This window comes from Odocoileus virginianus, chromosome 13 (genome assembly GCF_023699985.2).
Source record: "Odocoileus virginianus isolate 20LAN1187 ecotype Illinois chromosome 13, Ovbor_1.2, whole genome shotgun sequence".
NCBI classification, from domain to species: domain Eukaryota; kingdom Metazoa; phylum Chordata; class Mammalia; order Artiodactyla; family Cervidae; genus Odocoileus; species Odocoileus virginianus.
This window is the reverse complement of record NC_069686.1, coordinates 54503748-54520343: the sequence shown is the minus strand read 5'-3', so window position 1 is coordinate 54520343 and position 16596 is coordinate 54503748. Positions and strand designations below refer to the sequence as shown.

Here is a 16596-nt window from a genome sequence, read left to right as displayed (position 1 = left end):
AACGTTGTCATATTTTCAGCTGCACAGCAGAGCAACTCAGATATACATACACATGTGGCACCCTGGATGAGAGTGGAGACTGGGGGAGAATGGCTAAATATATTTCTGGCTTAAGATCAGCAGAATATGTAATTATCTCTGGAAAGTTTTAAGTATAAGTTTGCTTGGTACAATAAGTGAGATCAGCATCCTTAAAAATGTATGTGTAATTTTCTTCCATTTCATGCCATGTGGATCCATTCATGATTTCTAGCGTAGGTTGAATTTCTATCAACCTTGATAAAAATTTACCGTTCTTTAATTTCAGAGACCATTGGTTTGGTTAACAGAGTAACATGGACTAAATTATCATTTTATTGCTAACTTTTATTCCATTGTTTAAATTCTGGCTAATGTATAAAAGATTGCTATGATGCATTCCTGCTTGTATGAAAAACATGCTTGACTGGTATTCAATATGCAGGAGACAAAAAGCGCTCCTGGGTGGGGGCTGGGGTGGGGCCCGGCACTGCTCTACACACTGCCACCCTCTCACTCTCTTTGCCAATACACTACCTGTTCAGAAGTTCTGTCATAAAGGTATCTTTCGCTGAACATGGAACAGGGCTGGGTCTATTTCTCGATTCAAACTTCACTTGGTCATAAATGTCTGGCGGTGTTTTCAGGTTATTTCTGTTTTGCAGACCACTGTCTGGACCCTCTGCCAACTCGATGTTCCTGTGAAGTTCATCTTCCATCTCACACTCTAGCTCAGGCTTCTTTTTCTCTTTCTTTCTCTCTGATTTCAGCTGTTTGTTTCCAAACCCTAAACCTTTTGCATCTTTCTTTTCTGCTTTGGTTTTGGAGACATCCATCTTCCTGCTACTGAGAGCCGGGAGTCTGCTCCTCCGAAAACCGAACCAGCTGGCAAAAGAAGGCCCCGGCTTCGGCCTCGCTTCCACAGAGGTGGCCTTTGTTTGCACTTGGCCCTTTTCCACATTTTCCTGAATGCACAACATGACCTTTTCTTCAATTGTGGGTGAGAGGGGGGCTTCTGGGCTTACGACACCGGCCCTGGTTGCAGAAGCGTCTGGATACCTTCCAGAAGTTTCTAGCTTGGAGGTCCTGCTTGCTGTGAAATTGCTGGGATGTGGCGTCCTCCCCAGACTCTGTGGGCCTCCTGAGCTATCTGTTGGGGTGAGTGGGCACCTGCAGTGGTCACTGCCTGGCCCCTCAGGTACAGTCGCCCCGGGGCCTTCTCCCTGGGCGTAGGCCTGCTGCTCTTCTGTTCCAGCTGGGGTGAGGGGCTCTTCGGATTTTGGAGGGATCCTCAAAGGCAACTTGCTTGGGCTCCCGTGCCGGCTGCTGGGGCTGCCTGTGCTCCCCAAGGAGCCTTGCCTAGGGGAAAGGTGTCCCAGGGGCCGCCCAGAGCTGGGGAGCCCATCAGACCCAGGGCCAGACGCAGTCCTGCTGGGGGAGCCTTCGGTGGAGGAGCTCTGCCGGGTGAGGGAACTGCCTCTCTCAGCGGTGTTGGTGATAATCTGAGTCCGGACTTTGCCCAGCCCTTCTGTGGGGGGCGTGGGGGGCTCTTCCCCTGAGCGAGCACTGCAGCTCTGGCTGCGGGCTTTGGCTCCATTCATGCCCAGAGCTGGTTTCAGGTGTGGCTTGCTGGAGGACAGGGATCTTTTCACAGATCTGTTTTCTACTCCACCTTTTCTATCAGCCCCAGGTATGCTATTTTCCAGTGACTCTGGCATTGCTCTTTCCAGGGGAAGCCCTTCGGCCAAACCCTCTTGTGCTGGTAAGCCCACTGGAGACGCATTTCTTTCCCCTCCTGTGGCCTCAAGGCTGCCTGGATTTCTGGAGGCCCCTGGCTTAGCCTTGCTCACAGCCACGGAGGTTTTCGAGGCTTCATTTAGACTGTCTTTTTCATGTTTCCCTGGCACTGTGGAACTTTTCCTGAGCAACTGGGGAGACTTCATGAAAACTTTGAGCCCAACTGGGAGGCGAGTTTTCAGTCCTCTCTCATGAAGGTTCTGACACGCATGTAGGGGGTTATGGCTTTTGGAGGACGCTGATGATAAGGGGCTGTTAACCTGAGATGATGGTGACTCATTCACCCCTAAGAAGGCAGGCGTGGAGGATGCAGAGACATTGCCACTCAACTGTTCTTTTCTCCCTGGAGGTAAACCCTTGGAGGACGGTATTTCCAGCGGCTCACGGGGGGAAGCACAGTTCTTGGGAGTCTGTAACCCTGTGTTGTTCTGTGTGGTCCCACGTGTTTGGTGAGGTGGGGCTCTGGGGGTATTTCTCTTTGGACAGACTTTTGGGGGCTCCGGGACCATCACAGCAAATGAGCTGGAGGGGCTGTGAGCAGGGCATCTCATCTGGATTGCTGTTTCTGCTGAGGGTGGTGAGGGAGTGAAGACAGGCTTTTTGAAGGCCACAGATGGTTTCCTCCCCTGCACATCTGTCAGGGTCTGGTTAAAATAAATAACAGGAGCAGAGGATCCTTTCAGAGGGGGCGATTTCAATACCATTCTTGCTGTCTCGTTGGGCACCCTGCTTTCGGATTTGGCAGATGAAGGTGGCGGAAAAAAGTCATAACTGGGCCTGATGAGTAGGGAGACCGACCTGCCTGGAGGGGGTGGTGGGGAGGGTGATTTCACCCTAGGCTCTGGCCCTGGGTCACAGTGTTTATCCCTTGTGGGGGGTTCTCCATCATCACTCCGCTCAGTGGGGGTCCTGGACAGCAACTGTGATGCTAGAATCTGACTCTTGGAGCTCTGGATCCAATCCCTTCTGCTGGACATCTTGGAGCCGTGAGGAAGCTGGGTGGGGGGTTTTGGAATGTGTGAATCTGGCTGCAGATCAAAAAGGGGAGCTGGGCCTTCAGTCTTTTTGAACCGTGAGAGATTCCCTGGACCTGGTGATTTCTCAAGAGTCACTGGGCCAGTTGAGGGCATCACCAGGGAGGCTTCAGGCTCCCTTACTTTTGATTTCTGAGGTGAAGGCTTGCCCCTGGTAGGTATTTTTGTCAGACTTTTCTTCTGACAGATGCCTGTGCCCACAGATGACCTAGAATGACTCTGGCATGATGTGACATGTGTCGGTTTGGCCCGTCTTTGACTATTTTGCGCCACTGTCCTGGGGTGGAAAGACACAGCAGGTGCCATGGCAGTATCATCTACCTCACCCTGTGGAATGTTTCTTTCAGTCTCCTCTTCAGACCTCTTTAAAAAAGGGTAGTCTCTAGCTGCAGCCCCTGGCTGTAAATGAGCAATTCCCTGAGGTGAAAGTTCAGCGTGTTCCATCCAGGGCCCAGCAGGGGCCTGACGGATGGAAATCTCCTTTCTGGTCACAGTAACAAGGCCAGTCTGGTGAGAGCTGAGCTCAATGGGCTCGCCGTCTTCTGCATCAAATACCACAGTAATACATTCTTCCGAGGAAGTCCGTTTTACAACCCTCTGCTGCTTAATGAAACTAAACGTCTTTGGCCTGCTCTCCAAATGGACGGGTGCTTGGTTTTCTTCCTCCTCAGGAGACCCACGTGAAGATTTTTCAAATCCTGTGAGGATGTCCAGGCTCTCCATGGACCGGTCGGTGTCCGCGGCTGCAGACGCATCTGAAGGGCTTTTCTCGTCACTGCTCTCGATGTGCAGCTCATCCAGGGCCTCCGCGTCACCGGCGTCTGAGGGCTGGAGACTGAGGGCCTGGCAGCCCTGGCTGGGTGAGACCTTCTCTCTCTGTACCCGAGGCCCCTGCACGCCTGGGCACAGCTTCTGCTCCAAGGGACAGTTGCTGGCACAGCCCGTCAGCTTCTCAGGCCTCTCCCTGGAGTAGACTGAGGAAGTGACCTCTGAACAGTGTTTGCCATTCAGCTCCCAGCCAAAGAGGCTGTCAGAGACACTGTGAGTTAATTTACAACTGTGTAGCCTGCAGCCCTGGTTTGGAACCACTTGGACCGAGGCTAAGGAGGAAGCGTCCTCATCAGCCTCGTCATGAGAATCCATGTCATAAACAAACGCCTTGTGGGGATCCGTGCAGGGGCTCCCCGTGTCTGCGGGTTTGCAGGGTGGATATTCCTTCAGGCTGCTACTTTTAATTCCTGGAGAATAGATTCCTTCATTGGAGTTCATGCAATCTTTATAACCCCATTTGGTTATCACCGATGGGGGTTCAAGTAACACTTTGCGCTTCTGGAGCTTTCTTAGTCCTTCCAAAATGTGGCTTTCCTTGATGCGAGTCGGAGGTAGTTCATCTGTAGGACTAGCAAAGCCGCTCGGGAGCGAAGAGTCGATACTTAACCTTTTGTCCCAATTCTGTGATGACTGCTAGGAAAAAAAGAGGAGATATTAGACACGACTGAGCCCTGTGGATCACCAGTTTATAGAAGGAAAAGGCCATCATTAAGCTTAGTTCATCCTAGTGGTTGATAAATATTCACATATGAATGTATTTATTCATTAGTTAATGCAAACTAGTTTATTATGTAGCAAAACTCTACTTTGCCAGGTCCTGAATTAAGGAGTGCATGATACAGATACGTACAAGATAAGGACCCCGCCTTCAAGGAGCAGGTGACCCAGGAGGCGTTGGGCTCAAGTACTGTAAGTCAAGGGAGCAAATGAGACATAGAAAACTAGCAGGTACTCCAGAGTTTCTGAGGAGGGAGACCACATATGTATTTGAAAAACCACAAAAAGCGTATAAGAGAGGTTCTCACTTTTCTTCTCCTTCCTTCTTCCCTTCCTTCCTTTGTTTTTATAAGAACTTAGTCCTAGAAAGATGGATAAGTTTGCCTTAGTTGAAAAGTAGAGGAGGACTTCCCTGGTGGCGCAGTGGATAGCAATCCACCTCCCAATGCAAGGGACACAGGTTCGATCCCTGGGGAAGACCCCCCATGCTGTGGAGCAGCTGAGCCCGCGTGCTGCAACCACTGCAGGCTTTGCACCGAGGGCCTGTGCTCTGCGACAAGAGAAGCGCCACGGTGAGAAGCCGGTGCACCACAGTGCAGACCCAGAACAGCCAAAAATAATAAATAAGTTTTTAAAAATAAAACTTTTTTCAACCAGAGGAAATGATTTCCAGGTAGAAGAAATGGAATGGCAAAGACCTTAAAAGGTTTGGAACACTTAGGGAATAATCAGAAGGCAATCCAGCTCACTGTGCAGCGTTTATGGGAGGTGAAGAGGGTAAGAGGAAAAGTGAGTTGGTCCAGGCCTTATAGTCCCTTCCATTCTAACAACTGAAAGTTAGAATGTCATGTGGCCTCAAGACTTTATTTTGATAGGCAGTGAATATCTGTGAAATATTTATACACATAGAGCAGCTGGCCATTTGCTGTTAGAACCCATAGCAGTGACTGACCTACTAACTTTGAAAGGTCAATTTCCTGTTCTTCATATTTCTCCAAATACCAGTGTTAGTTCTGGAGATGTGACCAAGAAATGACATAGAAAAAACATGGCATTCTCCTCAGACATTTACATTTATCAAAACACTGCTAACAAGAAACAGAAAGGCGGAGGAGGAAACTCATGCTGACCGAGCATCTGCTGTGTACCAGTCACTGACCCAGTGCTTCGACTTAATTTTCAGAACAAGACCATGAAGCAGACAACATCAATCCTATTTTAAGAGGAAGGAAACTGAGATTCAGCAAGATCTGTCCTTTGGAGATCATACAGTCAAGGAAGAGCTAGCGCAAAAGTTTCAACTCTGGTTTCCTGGGCCCTTTCTATGACTCAGTTCTGAAGTGGCTGCATGGGGATCTGAACCAGGCTGTCTGGCTCTAAAGACTGCACATTAATCTTGAAGTGATACTGCTAGAGTCAGGCTTAGCCTCTGTTCTCCCCTCTGTATTAGTCAAAGTCATAATAGAGACCATAGGTTACTCCAACAGCCCTCTTCTGAATGAAAGTTGCAGAGTTTAATCACAAACTAGCACTCAGGGAAATTAGGAGGCTCAGAACTAATGACTTTTTTTAAAAAAGGCTGTATAATTAATGCTGAAGAATGTCTATGAATGAATCTGATACATGTTCTCAGTACCAATCTTGGCTAAGAGTTACAGCTCCCGTTGGCCTCTCCACTAGCTGCCCTGCTATCCTGGGACCCTGAACACTCACGCGTATGCTCATAAGTGGACGTCAACTCAATGTCACAAACTTACTTTGGAATTTCAGATTTTTACTAAGCTGTGAGCATTTGCTTGCATTTGCTTACACTGAAGACTTTTTTTTGTTTGTTTTCATAAAACTGACCTTTGCTATCAACATATCTTATTTTTTTTCTATTTGTTATATGTATATTTAATTTGAAGTCAAATTATATATTCTGTTTGGAAAATTCTCCAGGGTCAGAAGTTGCTGTGGAGAGATCTATTTTGGTGATGCTTCCCTTCCCCGCTCCTTCTCCTCCTCTGCTGTGCCATTAAAAACATTTTTGGAAAGCAGGAAAAAAATCCCTTTAGTGGGTATTATAGACTGACCAGTGAGTAGACTGCCACAGCTTGGGTTTCTAAGAATTTCCATGATTCTGATGTCACATTCACAATAAAGAAGAGAAGCCAGATAGAAGTGCTCCATCACAGCTTGAAAGGGGCAGATTTGATCAAGCCACAGAAGATGTGCTCTGCGTCAGCCCACCCACTTCCTTCCTGCCCCACAGCCTGCCCACGCTCTGGTATGATTCATCCCCAGGGCCAGCAGCTGCAAAGCTCCCAGGGCCCAGGCTCCCCACCTTGTGAGATTAGCCACATTCCTCAATCTGTTTTGCACAGAAGGTTATGGTACTTAATAACTTGGGAAAAGCTGGAGACAATCCTGAAACCTGAGAAAGAGAAGCACAAATCTCCTGGTGGGGAGGTGGTGGGGTAGAGCTCCTCATTCTTTGCAGGAAAGTCAGAAGAGAGTTGCTCTAGAAGGAGGGCAGTGGCTGAATGATGCCGCTGCTAAGGTAGAAGCCTGGGTTTAATGTCCAAAGTTCTTTTCTATTTCTTGAATAGATAACTGTTTCACACATTCTTTTTTTGTTCTTGTTTTATTAAAGGACATTCTTGGTCTTATGGGAACAAATCCATCCAAACACCTGGGACTCTTTCAAGTTTTAGACTAATTCAAGGTCTAGCAGAACAGTTGAGGTTCTGGAGCCAACTGCTCAGTTCTGCTTACTGGCTATGAGACATTGAAATAGATGTGTAATTTCTCAGAACCTCAGGTTATTTCTCTGTGAAAGGGGGGAAATAAGAAAACCTAAGTAATAAGTTATCATGATCATTAAATAAACTAGTGCTTATGAAGTGCTAACAAAGCTGACACATGGTAATTACTCAGTAACTGGAGCCATTTTCCTCCATGAAGGGCAGGCCAGTGCACTTCATGAAGGTTTCATTCCTGCCTTTCTGTTTCTACACAAAACAATATTAAAAATAAAATACTTATAAACTACCAAAGAGCCAATGGTCATATATTTATTATTATGTAAGCTAATATTCATGTTCAAATTTATATTGTATGAGTTTATTATGCCAGTTAATACTAAATAAGTACTAGGTACATGGTAAGAACTTAAGTTTCTTAAATAATGCCATTTAAAATGTTTTAATAGGACTGGGTCAGTTTGCTGGATCCCTGAGAAGGAAGACTTTTCTCTGGGGAATGTGACAGGCAGGCTTGTACTCCATGGCCATTGTGAGTTAGGACACTATTAAATTTCCAGATGATGTCTACAGGGGTATTTAAGAAGTGTCTTAAGAACCTTATTCCTCCTCTTTCAGGGAAGAGATGTCTCCAAAAGATCAAGGTTTGCTCTAACTGGAAAAATTTTAGCCAAAAGGAAAAAAAAAAAAAAGAAGAAGAAGAAGAAAGGCTGAGAGGGAGAGAGGAATAGCTATGAATGAAAAGTGCTGAGTGAGGGGCCCTGAGAGCCAGCAATATTCAGAGACAAAGAGAGGGAACATCCTCCCGACCATCTCCCGAGTCTGCTAAAAGCCAGGTCCCTAGCAGTCATTACTCAGAACTCCGAACATCTTAAAAGAACAGTTTTGATAACACCCCAGGCTCCACACTTTGCATTGTAAGTCTGAGTCCAAGGGAATAAACTCTAAATCCAAGCTTGAAAGATTTTTCTCAGTTCTTGTTCGGAGTATGACAAATGTCCTCCCTCACTTGAATTTTCTGACAGTTATAGAAGTTTTCTGGCTTTTTACACTTCTGACATTATAAACTCAATTTATACAGATGATAGAAAACTGACCTCCAAATATTCAGATTCAGGGCTTCCACACTCCTGTACTCTTCACTTTTCTTTTTCTTTTAAATTAGTTTTTTATTGGAGTATAGTTGCTTTACAATGTTCTGCTAGTTTTCAGGTAAACAGCAAAGTGAATGTTTTATTATACATATATCCACTCTTTTTTAGATTCTTTTCCCATATAGGCCATTATAGAGTATTGAGTGGAATTTCCTGTGCTATAGAGTAAGCTATCATTAGTTGTCTACTTTATACATAATACCAATATTGTATATATGTCAATGCCAATCTTGTTTTTCTTTAATATAAGGAAACTGTGAAAACAGCTATTCCAGATTCTTGACTGATACTGGTGTGCAAAGATGTTTATTCAAATCATGAAAAAATCTTCTGTCATGTGAGCCCACTTAGCAGATGTGAGTCATTCCAGTCACAGGAGTTATTTAATAATCTGACAGAGAAACTCCTGGCATCCATGTGGAGACTTTCAGTGAAGCTATGGTGCTTGAAATCTACCATAGCATTTTCTCTCTCTACTGTACCTCCTTCAATTTATAGCCAATTAGAGTTTTATGAGGCTATTGCATTGAATAGAGGAGGTCAATATATTACATTGCTATTTTTGAGCAGTAAATTTCCACAAAGCTAATGAGACTTCCAAAACTTTTGGTCATTTATTCTGAGAGAATGCACCTCTCTCCCTATTCTCCAGAAGAAAACCTTCTCTTTGAGCTTTCATAGGATGCTCAGTCTGGGATGACTTGGCCTCATTCAGCCTCATTTGCACTGGACATCGACAAGTCTCTCTGAGCGTCACAGCGATGGAGAATGTCTATAAAACTAATTGAAAATGTCTGAGTCAGTCTGAAGCATGGTCAGTTCCATTAGGCCAGGGCTCCAGTTCCAAGTTGATATAAATCTGTGAACTCTGTGGGTTCCACCAAAGCACAGAAGGAAAATGTCTTTCTCTCCCAAACTCCCTCCCATAATGCCCCCATCATCTGAGATCAAGTCATCATTCCACTCCTCTCTGGCTGTGTGATGTCTAGCAAGGAACTTAACCTTCTAGAGCCAATCTCTCCTTCTGGGTAATGGGGAAGATAATATCTCCCTCTATGGTTTTGTGAGGTGTAAAAGAACCAGGACTTAGCAAATGGTAGTTTCCTTCTTGGCCTCCCTCCCACCTTCCGCCTTCCTACCAGAAGAGGCTTTTTTTCCGGTTCCCTCTGATGCTGCGCTGCCCCCGAAGGAGTCTTACCCTTTTCCTGAGGTTCTTTCCATCATGCCACGTGTAGGAGGAGCCGCTGGAATACTCGCTGCAAGTGCTGGAGAGAGACAGCTCACTGCTGCTGTAGCTGCTTCGAGGGCAGAGGTGACCAGAGACGGCAATGCCCATGCCAGGGCATTTCAAAGCAGGGGTTCCTGCTTTTGCGTTCAGCTGGCAGCCCTGAAAAAGCAGGACAGCTCTGAGCTAGGACTCTGCTTAGGGGAGAAGAAATACCAACTCAACATCATAACAAGGGAGGAATGAATATAGTACTGCAGTTAGAAACAGACTTTGGGGTCGACAGACTAGGGGTTTGACTCTTGACTCTGCCTCAGACTAACATGTGTGGGAAATTATTTAATCTCTGAGAGCTACATCTCCTTTTCAAAAGTGGAAAAAAAAAAGTGATAACACTGCCTACCATACAGGGTCACTGCAAGGACCAAGTGAGGTTCTAGATGAGATGCATGCAGCACAAGATCCAGCTTAGAAGCAGGTGCTCAATTATTATGAGCTGCCATCAGCATTAGGCAGAAGTATGACAACAGCAGTTTCCCACTTTATCTAGTCACACTGGTTAAAGGATCACATCAATATCAAGGTGTGAATCTAATGAGACAAAAGGAAGAAGACAGCAACTTCTTTGGCTTAAGAGTTCAAGGGCATGAGCTCTGGACTGGAAGCCTAGCAACCTGGCTCTCAGGCTATACGTGCCAGCAGATATGAGATACAGAGCAAAGAAAGCATTTAACTTCTGTGGATCTTAACGTCTTCCTGTATAGAGTGGGCCAGTTCTACCAGTTTACTCCTATGATCCCTACGGCTCTGATAACATCATTTTAAGCCTGGGATCAAGTGCCCAGGAAATTATGTACTATAGTGAAACCCAAACGAAGGAGTCATGAAGCTCTGCTATACAGATTCCAGGACTTTTCAAATCAGATCAGTTGGATGTTCAAATGATAAACAGTTTTACATGAAACAGATCTGGGCCCCGTGCAGAAGGATCCAGGCAGTTAAAATTCTAGTGGGTCTGCACAAGGCACAGGTGGCAAAGCCATAAACATCCCAGCACATCTTGACAGCCACATTACAGGCCCCTAATGTAACAGATGAAGCTCCACTAACTGGATGGGCTAAATTAATTTAGCATCCCGATCACAGGAATGGAATCTCTCCATTACAGTCTCATTCCTGTCCCCTATCTAGAAAAGCTGTGTCTCAGAAACTCATGGATGGGGGAACCATCTGTCTTCGTGTCACTGGCAGAATGGCAAAGCCTCTTACTTATGCAGTTTATTGACACTTTATGGGAGCCTTTAGTACCTGAGCACTTATCACTGTTCTCCAAATGCAATTCCAACTGACGATGACTAAACACCAGTGTGGGGAAGGAAGGTGATGCTGTTCTGGGAGCCTTTGTGGTCAGTAGGAAACCCCTGCATCAGTACAGAGGGCACGTTTAACCTGCTCTCTAATCAACATCCATAATGCTTAATAATGTTAGATTTTCAATATCAGGCATCTTCCTTGCTATCGATACTTCATTTTGGCTGCCTAATAATCTCTTAAAGTGGTCTGAAAATGCCAAGGAATTTTACTACTCTATTTTCCCCCCTGAAATTTGGCTCTAAATTTCACTGAAAGGAGAAAGTTGTCTCAAAATCCAGCTTTCAGAATATCTATTGATTTATGATCTTGTTTATTGCCAGATGCAATTTAGTTAAAGGGAGTTCATGTTTATGTCTCCAGAGCTGCCCTCCGCACACGGCCCCAGTGTCGGAACCACAGGCTGAAGGTCTCAGCCACATCTGGAACATGCCAGAAACAGACCTTCAGAAACAGCACATCACGATCCACTTCTACCTGGGTGCTTTCTTCTCCATCCCATTCTCTGATATTTTGTTACCTGAGTAAGTAGGGTGGTGCTTTTTATTTTGGATGACCTCTCCTTTAAGGCTTTCTGAAAGGCTCAAGCAGTAAAGGATCTATCTGCCAATGTAGGAGATGGAGGAGATGGAGATTCGACCTCTGAGTTGGGAAGATCCCCTGGAGGAGGAAATGGCAACCCAATCCAGTATTCTTGCCTGGAGAATCCCATGGGCGGAGGAGTTTGGCGGGCTACAGTTCATGGGGTCATAATGAGTGAGACATAACTGAGCAAGCGACTGAGCATGCACCTCTGTTCTGACGGTTGTGTCTACCATTCAGGGAAATATTACATCTGTGTCTTTTGAGGCCATCAGATCTAAACTTCTCCAGCAGTCTTTTTCATACACTGCACAGGTGTTAGTCACTGTTTACGTTCTACTTTTCTCCACAGTACTGAAGCTCATATGTGATTTCCCTCCGTCTTTCCAACCTTTACCTTCTCACCTCACCCATCACAATTATACCTATTTTTATAACTCAATTCCCAGGCCTCTTTTTAACAAAGATGCTTCTCTGCCCTGTTATCCACCATGTGTGCACCTCTGATAGATGCCGGATTAAGAGGACAGGAAGCTAGAAGACTTCAGAAGATGTGCTAGAAGAGAAAAGCATTGTTGTCTCTCCCTTGACCTTGAACGTGAGATGCCCTGACATGACAGAGGCTACTGTGAGGAAGTGGGGAAGGCCCATCAGTGTCATGTGGAGGCAGGCAGGGCTGTGGTAGTTATATACAAACGTGTCCTGAAGCCAGGCTTTTCACACTTTAATATTCACATGAGTCATCCCAGCCCTTGTTAAATATAGGTTTGATTTAGCAATTCTGAGGAGGGGTCAGAGATGCAGTATTTTAAGAAATTCCCAGATGCTTTGAGGCATGCTGTCCAGAGCCTGTGCTTTGAGTAGAAAGCCCCTAGCCTAGGAGGAGCTTTGAGAGAGGATAAGCTCTCATGTGAATTACTTGGTAGCAAGCTGTGTTTCTCAGTCTGACCTGGGCTGTGCTGAGCAGGATGAAGGCAGGGGTCTGAGCCCTCCCTGGGGGCAGAGTACTGGAGAGACGGAGTGTGTGTGTGGTGGGCTGATTACAGAGTAATTCCTTGACAAAAAGAGGAAGGGGCGAGTCCTCTCTACTGGGAAATTCTCCCACCTTTCCTGACCTTGGACAATTGATGTTGGAATTTAAGAAGGGACTCAGAATCTCTGACATCATGACTGAAAGTGAGCTCTTTTTTCCTGAAGTTTCTTCCCTCATCAGCACATGATTATCATCAGGATTATCTGCTTATTTATAAGGTCATTTATAAGGTTTAAATCCTGGCTCTCTCACTGGCTAACTCTTTGATTTTGGGAAAATTACTTAATCCTTCCACACTTTAGTTTCTTTTTTCCTAACCGGAGATAATGAAAGCTCCAATCATATAAGATCAATGTGAAGAGTGACGGGCCCCTGGCAGTCAGTAATCGTATGCTTCCCAGGTGGCGCTAGTAGTAAAGAACCCGCCTACCGGTGCAGGAGATGTACGAGACTTGGGTTTGATCCCTGGGCTGGGAAGATCTCCTGGAGGAGGCCATGGCAACCCACTTCAGTATTCTCGCCTGGAGAATCCCATTGACAGAGGAGCCTGGCGGGCTACAGTCCACAGAGTCACACAGAGTCAGACATGAGTGAAGCCACTTAGCATGCAGGCCGCATGCTAAATGACACTAAGTGATCATTAGTAACAATGAAGTTTACTAACTTTTAGGTTTTGCTACTATCACTAAAAAGTTTTATTTTAGTATGTGTGTGTCCTGGCCCTTCAACAAAATGGTACTTTACAGCCTCCCTAAGGGACCCTGTATTACCTTTAACATGCCATCATATTTGATGCCTTGCACATGGGATCTGTGATGAGGAAGAGTCGGAAGTGGGTGTACTTTGTTTCTGGGGATCACTGATGTGACCTGGACAGGCACACTAGCAGGTACTTATCTCAGCTCTCATTCTCCATCTCTGACATGTTCTTCTGTGACTGTGACATGGGGCCACATATTTTAGAAGAGAAGACAGTCAGAGCAGCAGAGATCTCATTATGGCCCCAAATTCTCAGCAGGTATTGTGTTATGTACATGTCATATGCTATCTCATTTAATCCTCAACACAACTCTCAGAAATAGAACGGAAATATCATTCTTCTCATTTTCCAGATGGGGAACCTGAGGCACTGTTAAACTGAAGCTTTAAAATCTTGTCCCAAGTCACCCAGTCAACACAAGGTTCTGATGTCAGGCCCAGGTCCCAGCCACTATGCTATAGCTCTAAGTAAGGCCCTTGACAATAAACAGAACTCCTGGACATATACAGACTGCCAAGCATCCTCCTGAGAAGAGTTGTAATAGATAATTATTATTAATAAAATTCTTGTTTGCCTAAAGATGTATGTTGGTCTCCATTGTAACATTACCTTAATTATGTTGATTGAACTGACAAAGTACACTGTTTGCACTATTCAAAGTGTTTTTTTCCCATAGTGTATTTTAGATTACCACCTTGAAGAACTCATATGCTTTAACATCCTTATTATGTGGAATGCAATACAAAATCCACAATTTTAGTTTAAAAAAGGAGAGAGACAGAGAATGAAGGCAAGAATTTCTTGATTAAAATTTGCAACTTAAAAAATTCCTGATCTTAAGGCCATCTTTTATATTGGATGGCATTAGGGCCTTCAAGAATGTTTAAAGGTGACAGTACTTCACTGACAAGCAATTCCAATCTAACTTGAGAATATTTACTTTTGATATAGATTCTTCTAGCTATACTTATAAATTTATACAGTAAACTAAAAGGCCAGTTATCCACAAATGCCCATCAGTCATTGTTTTAAGACTAACATTTTTCATTATATATTTGACTCTTGTATTTTTCAAGCTATCTTTTTTTTTTTAATGTCAATGAGAGTTAAAAACCACACTGGTTAAAGTTTTGCAAAATAAGCACAAAGCTAACCCTAGCTAAAGAAAAAAAAGTACAGCCCATGAATTTTTAAAAGTTCATACATAATATATCATAAAAGTCAGATGAGTAATATGGGACACGGGCTTTAATAAAAAGCTCCTTGACCATTTCTCTGCGACTTTGAGATATAATCAATACCCAAAAAAGGTATCTTGGGGACAAGGCAAGATTTATAATATTTTTGCTGAGAGTGACATTTTCTACTTACTCTATCAGCTGGGGGATATGATGCTGAATTGCAGAGAACACAAGAAAGCAAAGTATTTTTATCTACCTGACAATGCTTCAAGGATGCGTTTTATGGTTCACTTGTGACATCATATTTGATGGAGGAAAATAACCACCTGAACAAGTGTTCTGAAGGCGACAGGGAAACTCACATGCATTTCAACATCACTGCGTGAGTGCGTCAGACTCTGGCTTCTTTCCACATCTGAGAGTAAATCCCCGGATGAAAGATCTAAGATGCGTGAGTGAAGTTTCTGGGTAAAAACAGGCAGAAACTTTGAACAGTGTTGATTTAATTGTTTGTTTCAAAATTCTGCCTCAGTCACGTAAATCTCAAAAGAGTTGACATTTCTAGATTAGATAACACATATCCTAACCCCAAAAAATGTTTATCTGAGTTTGTTAGTGTTCTATATGTACACATGTACAAATTACAGCTTATAAACAATAAGCACACTTTCAGTCTGTCAATATGTGTTGGAAAATAAATAGCAAGGAAAAAGAAGTAGTAATAAAAATGTGAATACCCCAATATACTTATTAGCCAGCATGAAAATTAACTTTTGATATTCACATTATGAAACACTCACCATGTTAACCTTATTATGTTGAGCAGTGGTTAAAATTTGAGCAAATAATTATAAAAATGACCTTATTTCTAAACAGCATTGATCTTGTGAAATCTTCCCTTGCACACATTTCAACTCAAAGTCATTAATGTCATCTGTTAGGAACAATTAATGTGAATAGAAAATAATTGCATCAGGGATCTGGGGACTTGGAGGGTTTCGTGCATTAATATTCACATGCTATTCGATTATATACTCAATTCTTTATTTCAGCTTTGCTTGGGTGGCCTCCTAAACCAGGGACATTTCACTATATTAATCTTTATCCTAATTACTAAGGCTTTTCTGTGGACATTAAATTTGATCTGTTTAATTGCAAATACAATAAAACTTGTGATTTATGTCTCATGTTTCTGCTAGGCTGATGACATTTTTAAAATGGTACTTGTAGCCTGGTTTGTCTTGGTTACAACTTTTGTGACTTCAGACACTAAAAAATTGAACTGAGTAAGTAAATAATGTGGCTGAGATGGCTCCCTCACCTCTGAAAAGTTTTTCTATTCCTTTGTCTCCCAGGAAAGGCCTTGCTGCATGCTGATGTTGATCTGGGAAATGACTGATTCTCTGCCGTTAATTCCTGTTAGGATCATCTTAGTGTGCAGGGGTTGCCAGACAGTCACGTTGTCCCAGCAGATCCATCATGTTTTCAGCAAGGATGTAAATGCCTCTAAAATGAGGCCTATTTTACTGTTCCCCATTGGATTTTATTCAGGTTGAACTCATATGAAAGCCCTATGCATGCGGTTAGTTGGGAAGTGGTGTTCAGTTCATGTCAGTTCACGTCCAACACTCGCGATCTCACAGATGGTAGCCGGCCAGTCAGTCTCCTTTGTTCACGGGATTTCTGAGGCAAGAATACTGGAATGGGCTGCCCCTTCCTTCTCCAGGAGATCTTCCTAACCCAGGGTTCAAACCCACTCTCCTGCATCACAGGTGGATTCTTTATTGCTGAGCTTGGTTGGTTAGTCACAACAAATTCTATTCAGCTCTCAGGATCAGCACGGTGGTAGGGCTGTGCTGCATCCAACTGCAAGAATAAAGGCTTTTATTTTTTATTTTTTCTACTATGGATCAGTTCTCCTTCTTATTACTGGAGCCTCAAACTATTTACTTGAGACTTACACTTTTGCTTCTCTCAACCTGTGTTGTGGAGTTACTTTCACCAAAAATGAAATAAATAACTGGTTGTTCATTATTTTGAAAATGCTGGTTTCTCCAAGAAAGTTAAGACATAGGTAAGTAGAACCAGGATGTTTTTTCTGCACAATTTCTACGATACTTATCTCAAGCATTCTCTAGAGTATGAGTTG

General features: G+C 44.0%; 1 protein-coding gene across 10 annotated transcripts in view; it reads right to left on the bottom strand.

Annotated features, from left to right (window-relative positions):
- The window catches only part of NCKAP5 (NCK associated protein 5), a 1117154-nt gene that overhangs the window by 128890 nt on the left and 971668 nt on the right, over nt 1-16596 (bottom strand). For 8 of the 10 annotated variants that reach the window (XR_011491008.1, XM_070476293.1, XM_070476296.1 and 5 more), the window contains 3 exons: nt 14810-14911; nt 9494-9682; nt 556-4313 (listed from right to left, as the gene is read on the bottom strand). Coding sequence is in view for 9 of the 10 variants with exons in the window: in XM_070476293.1 (XP_070332394.1) it covers nt 556-4313; nt 9494-9682; nt 14810-14911 (4049 nt within the window). In the remaining variant the exon portion in view is untranslated. The remainder of the gene's footprint in view (nt 1-555; nt 4314-9493; nt 9683-14809; nt 14912-16596) is intronic. The other 2 variants (XM_070476294.1, XM_070476297.1) reach the window with 2 other exon arrangements.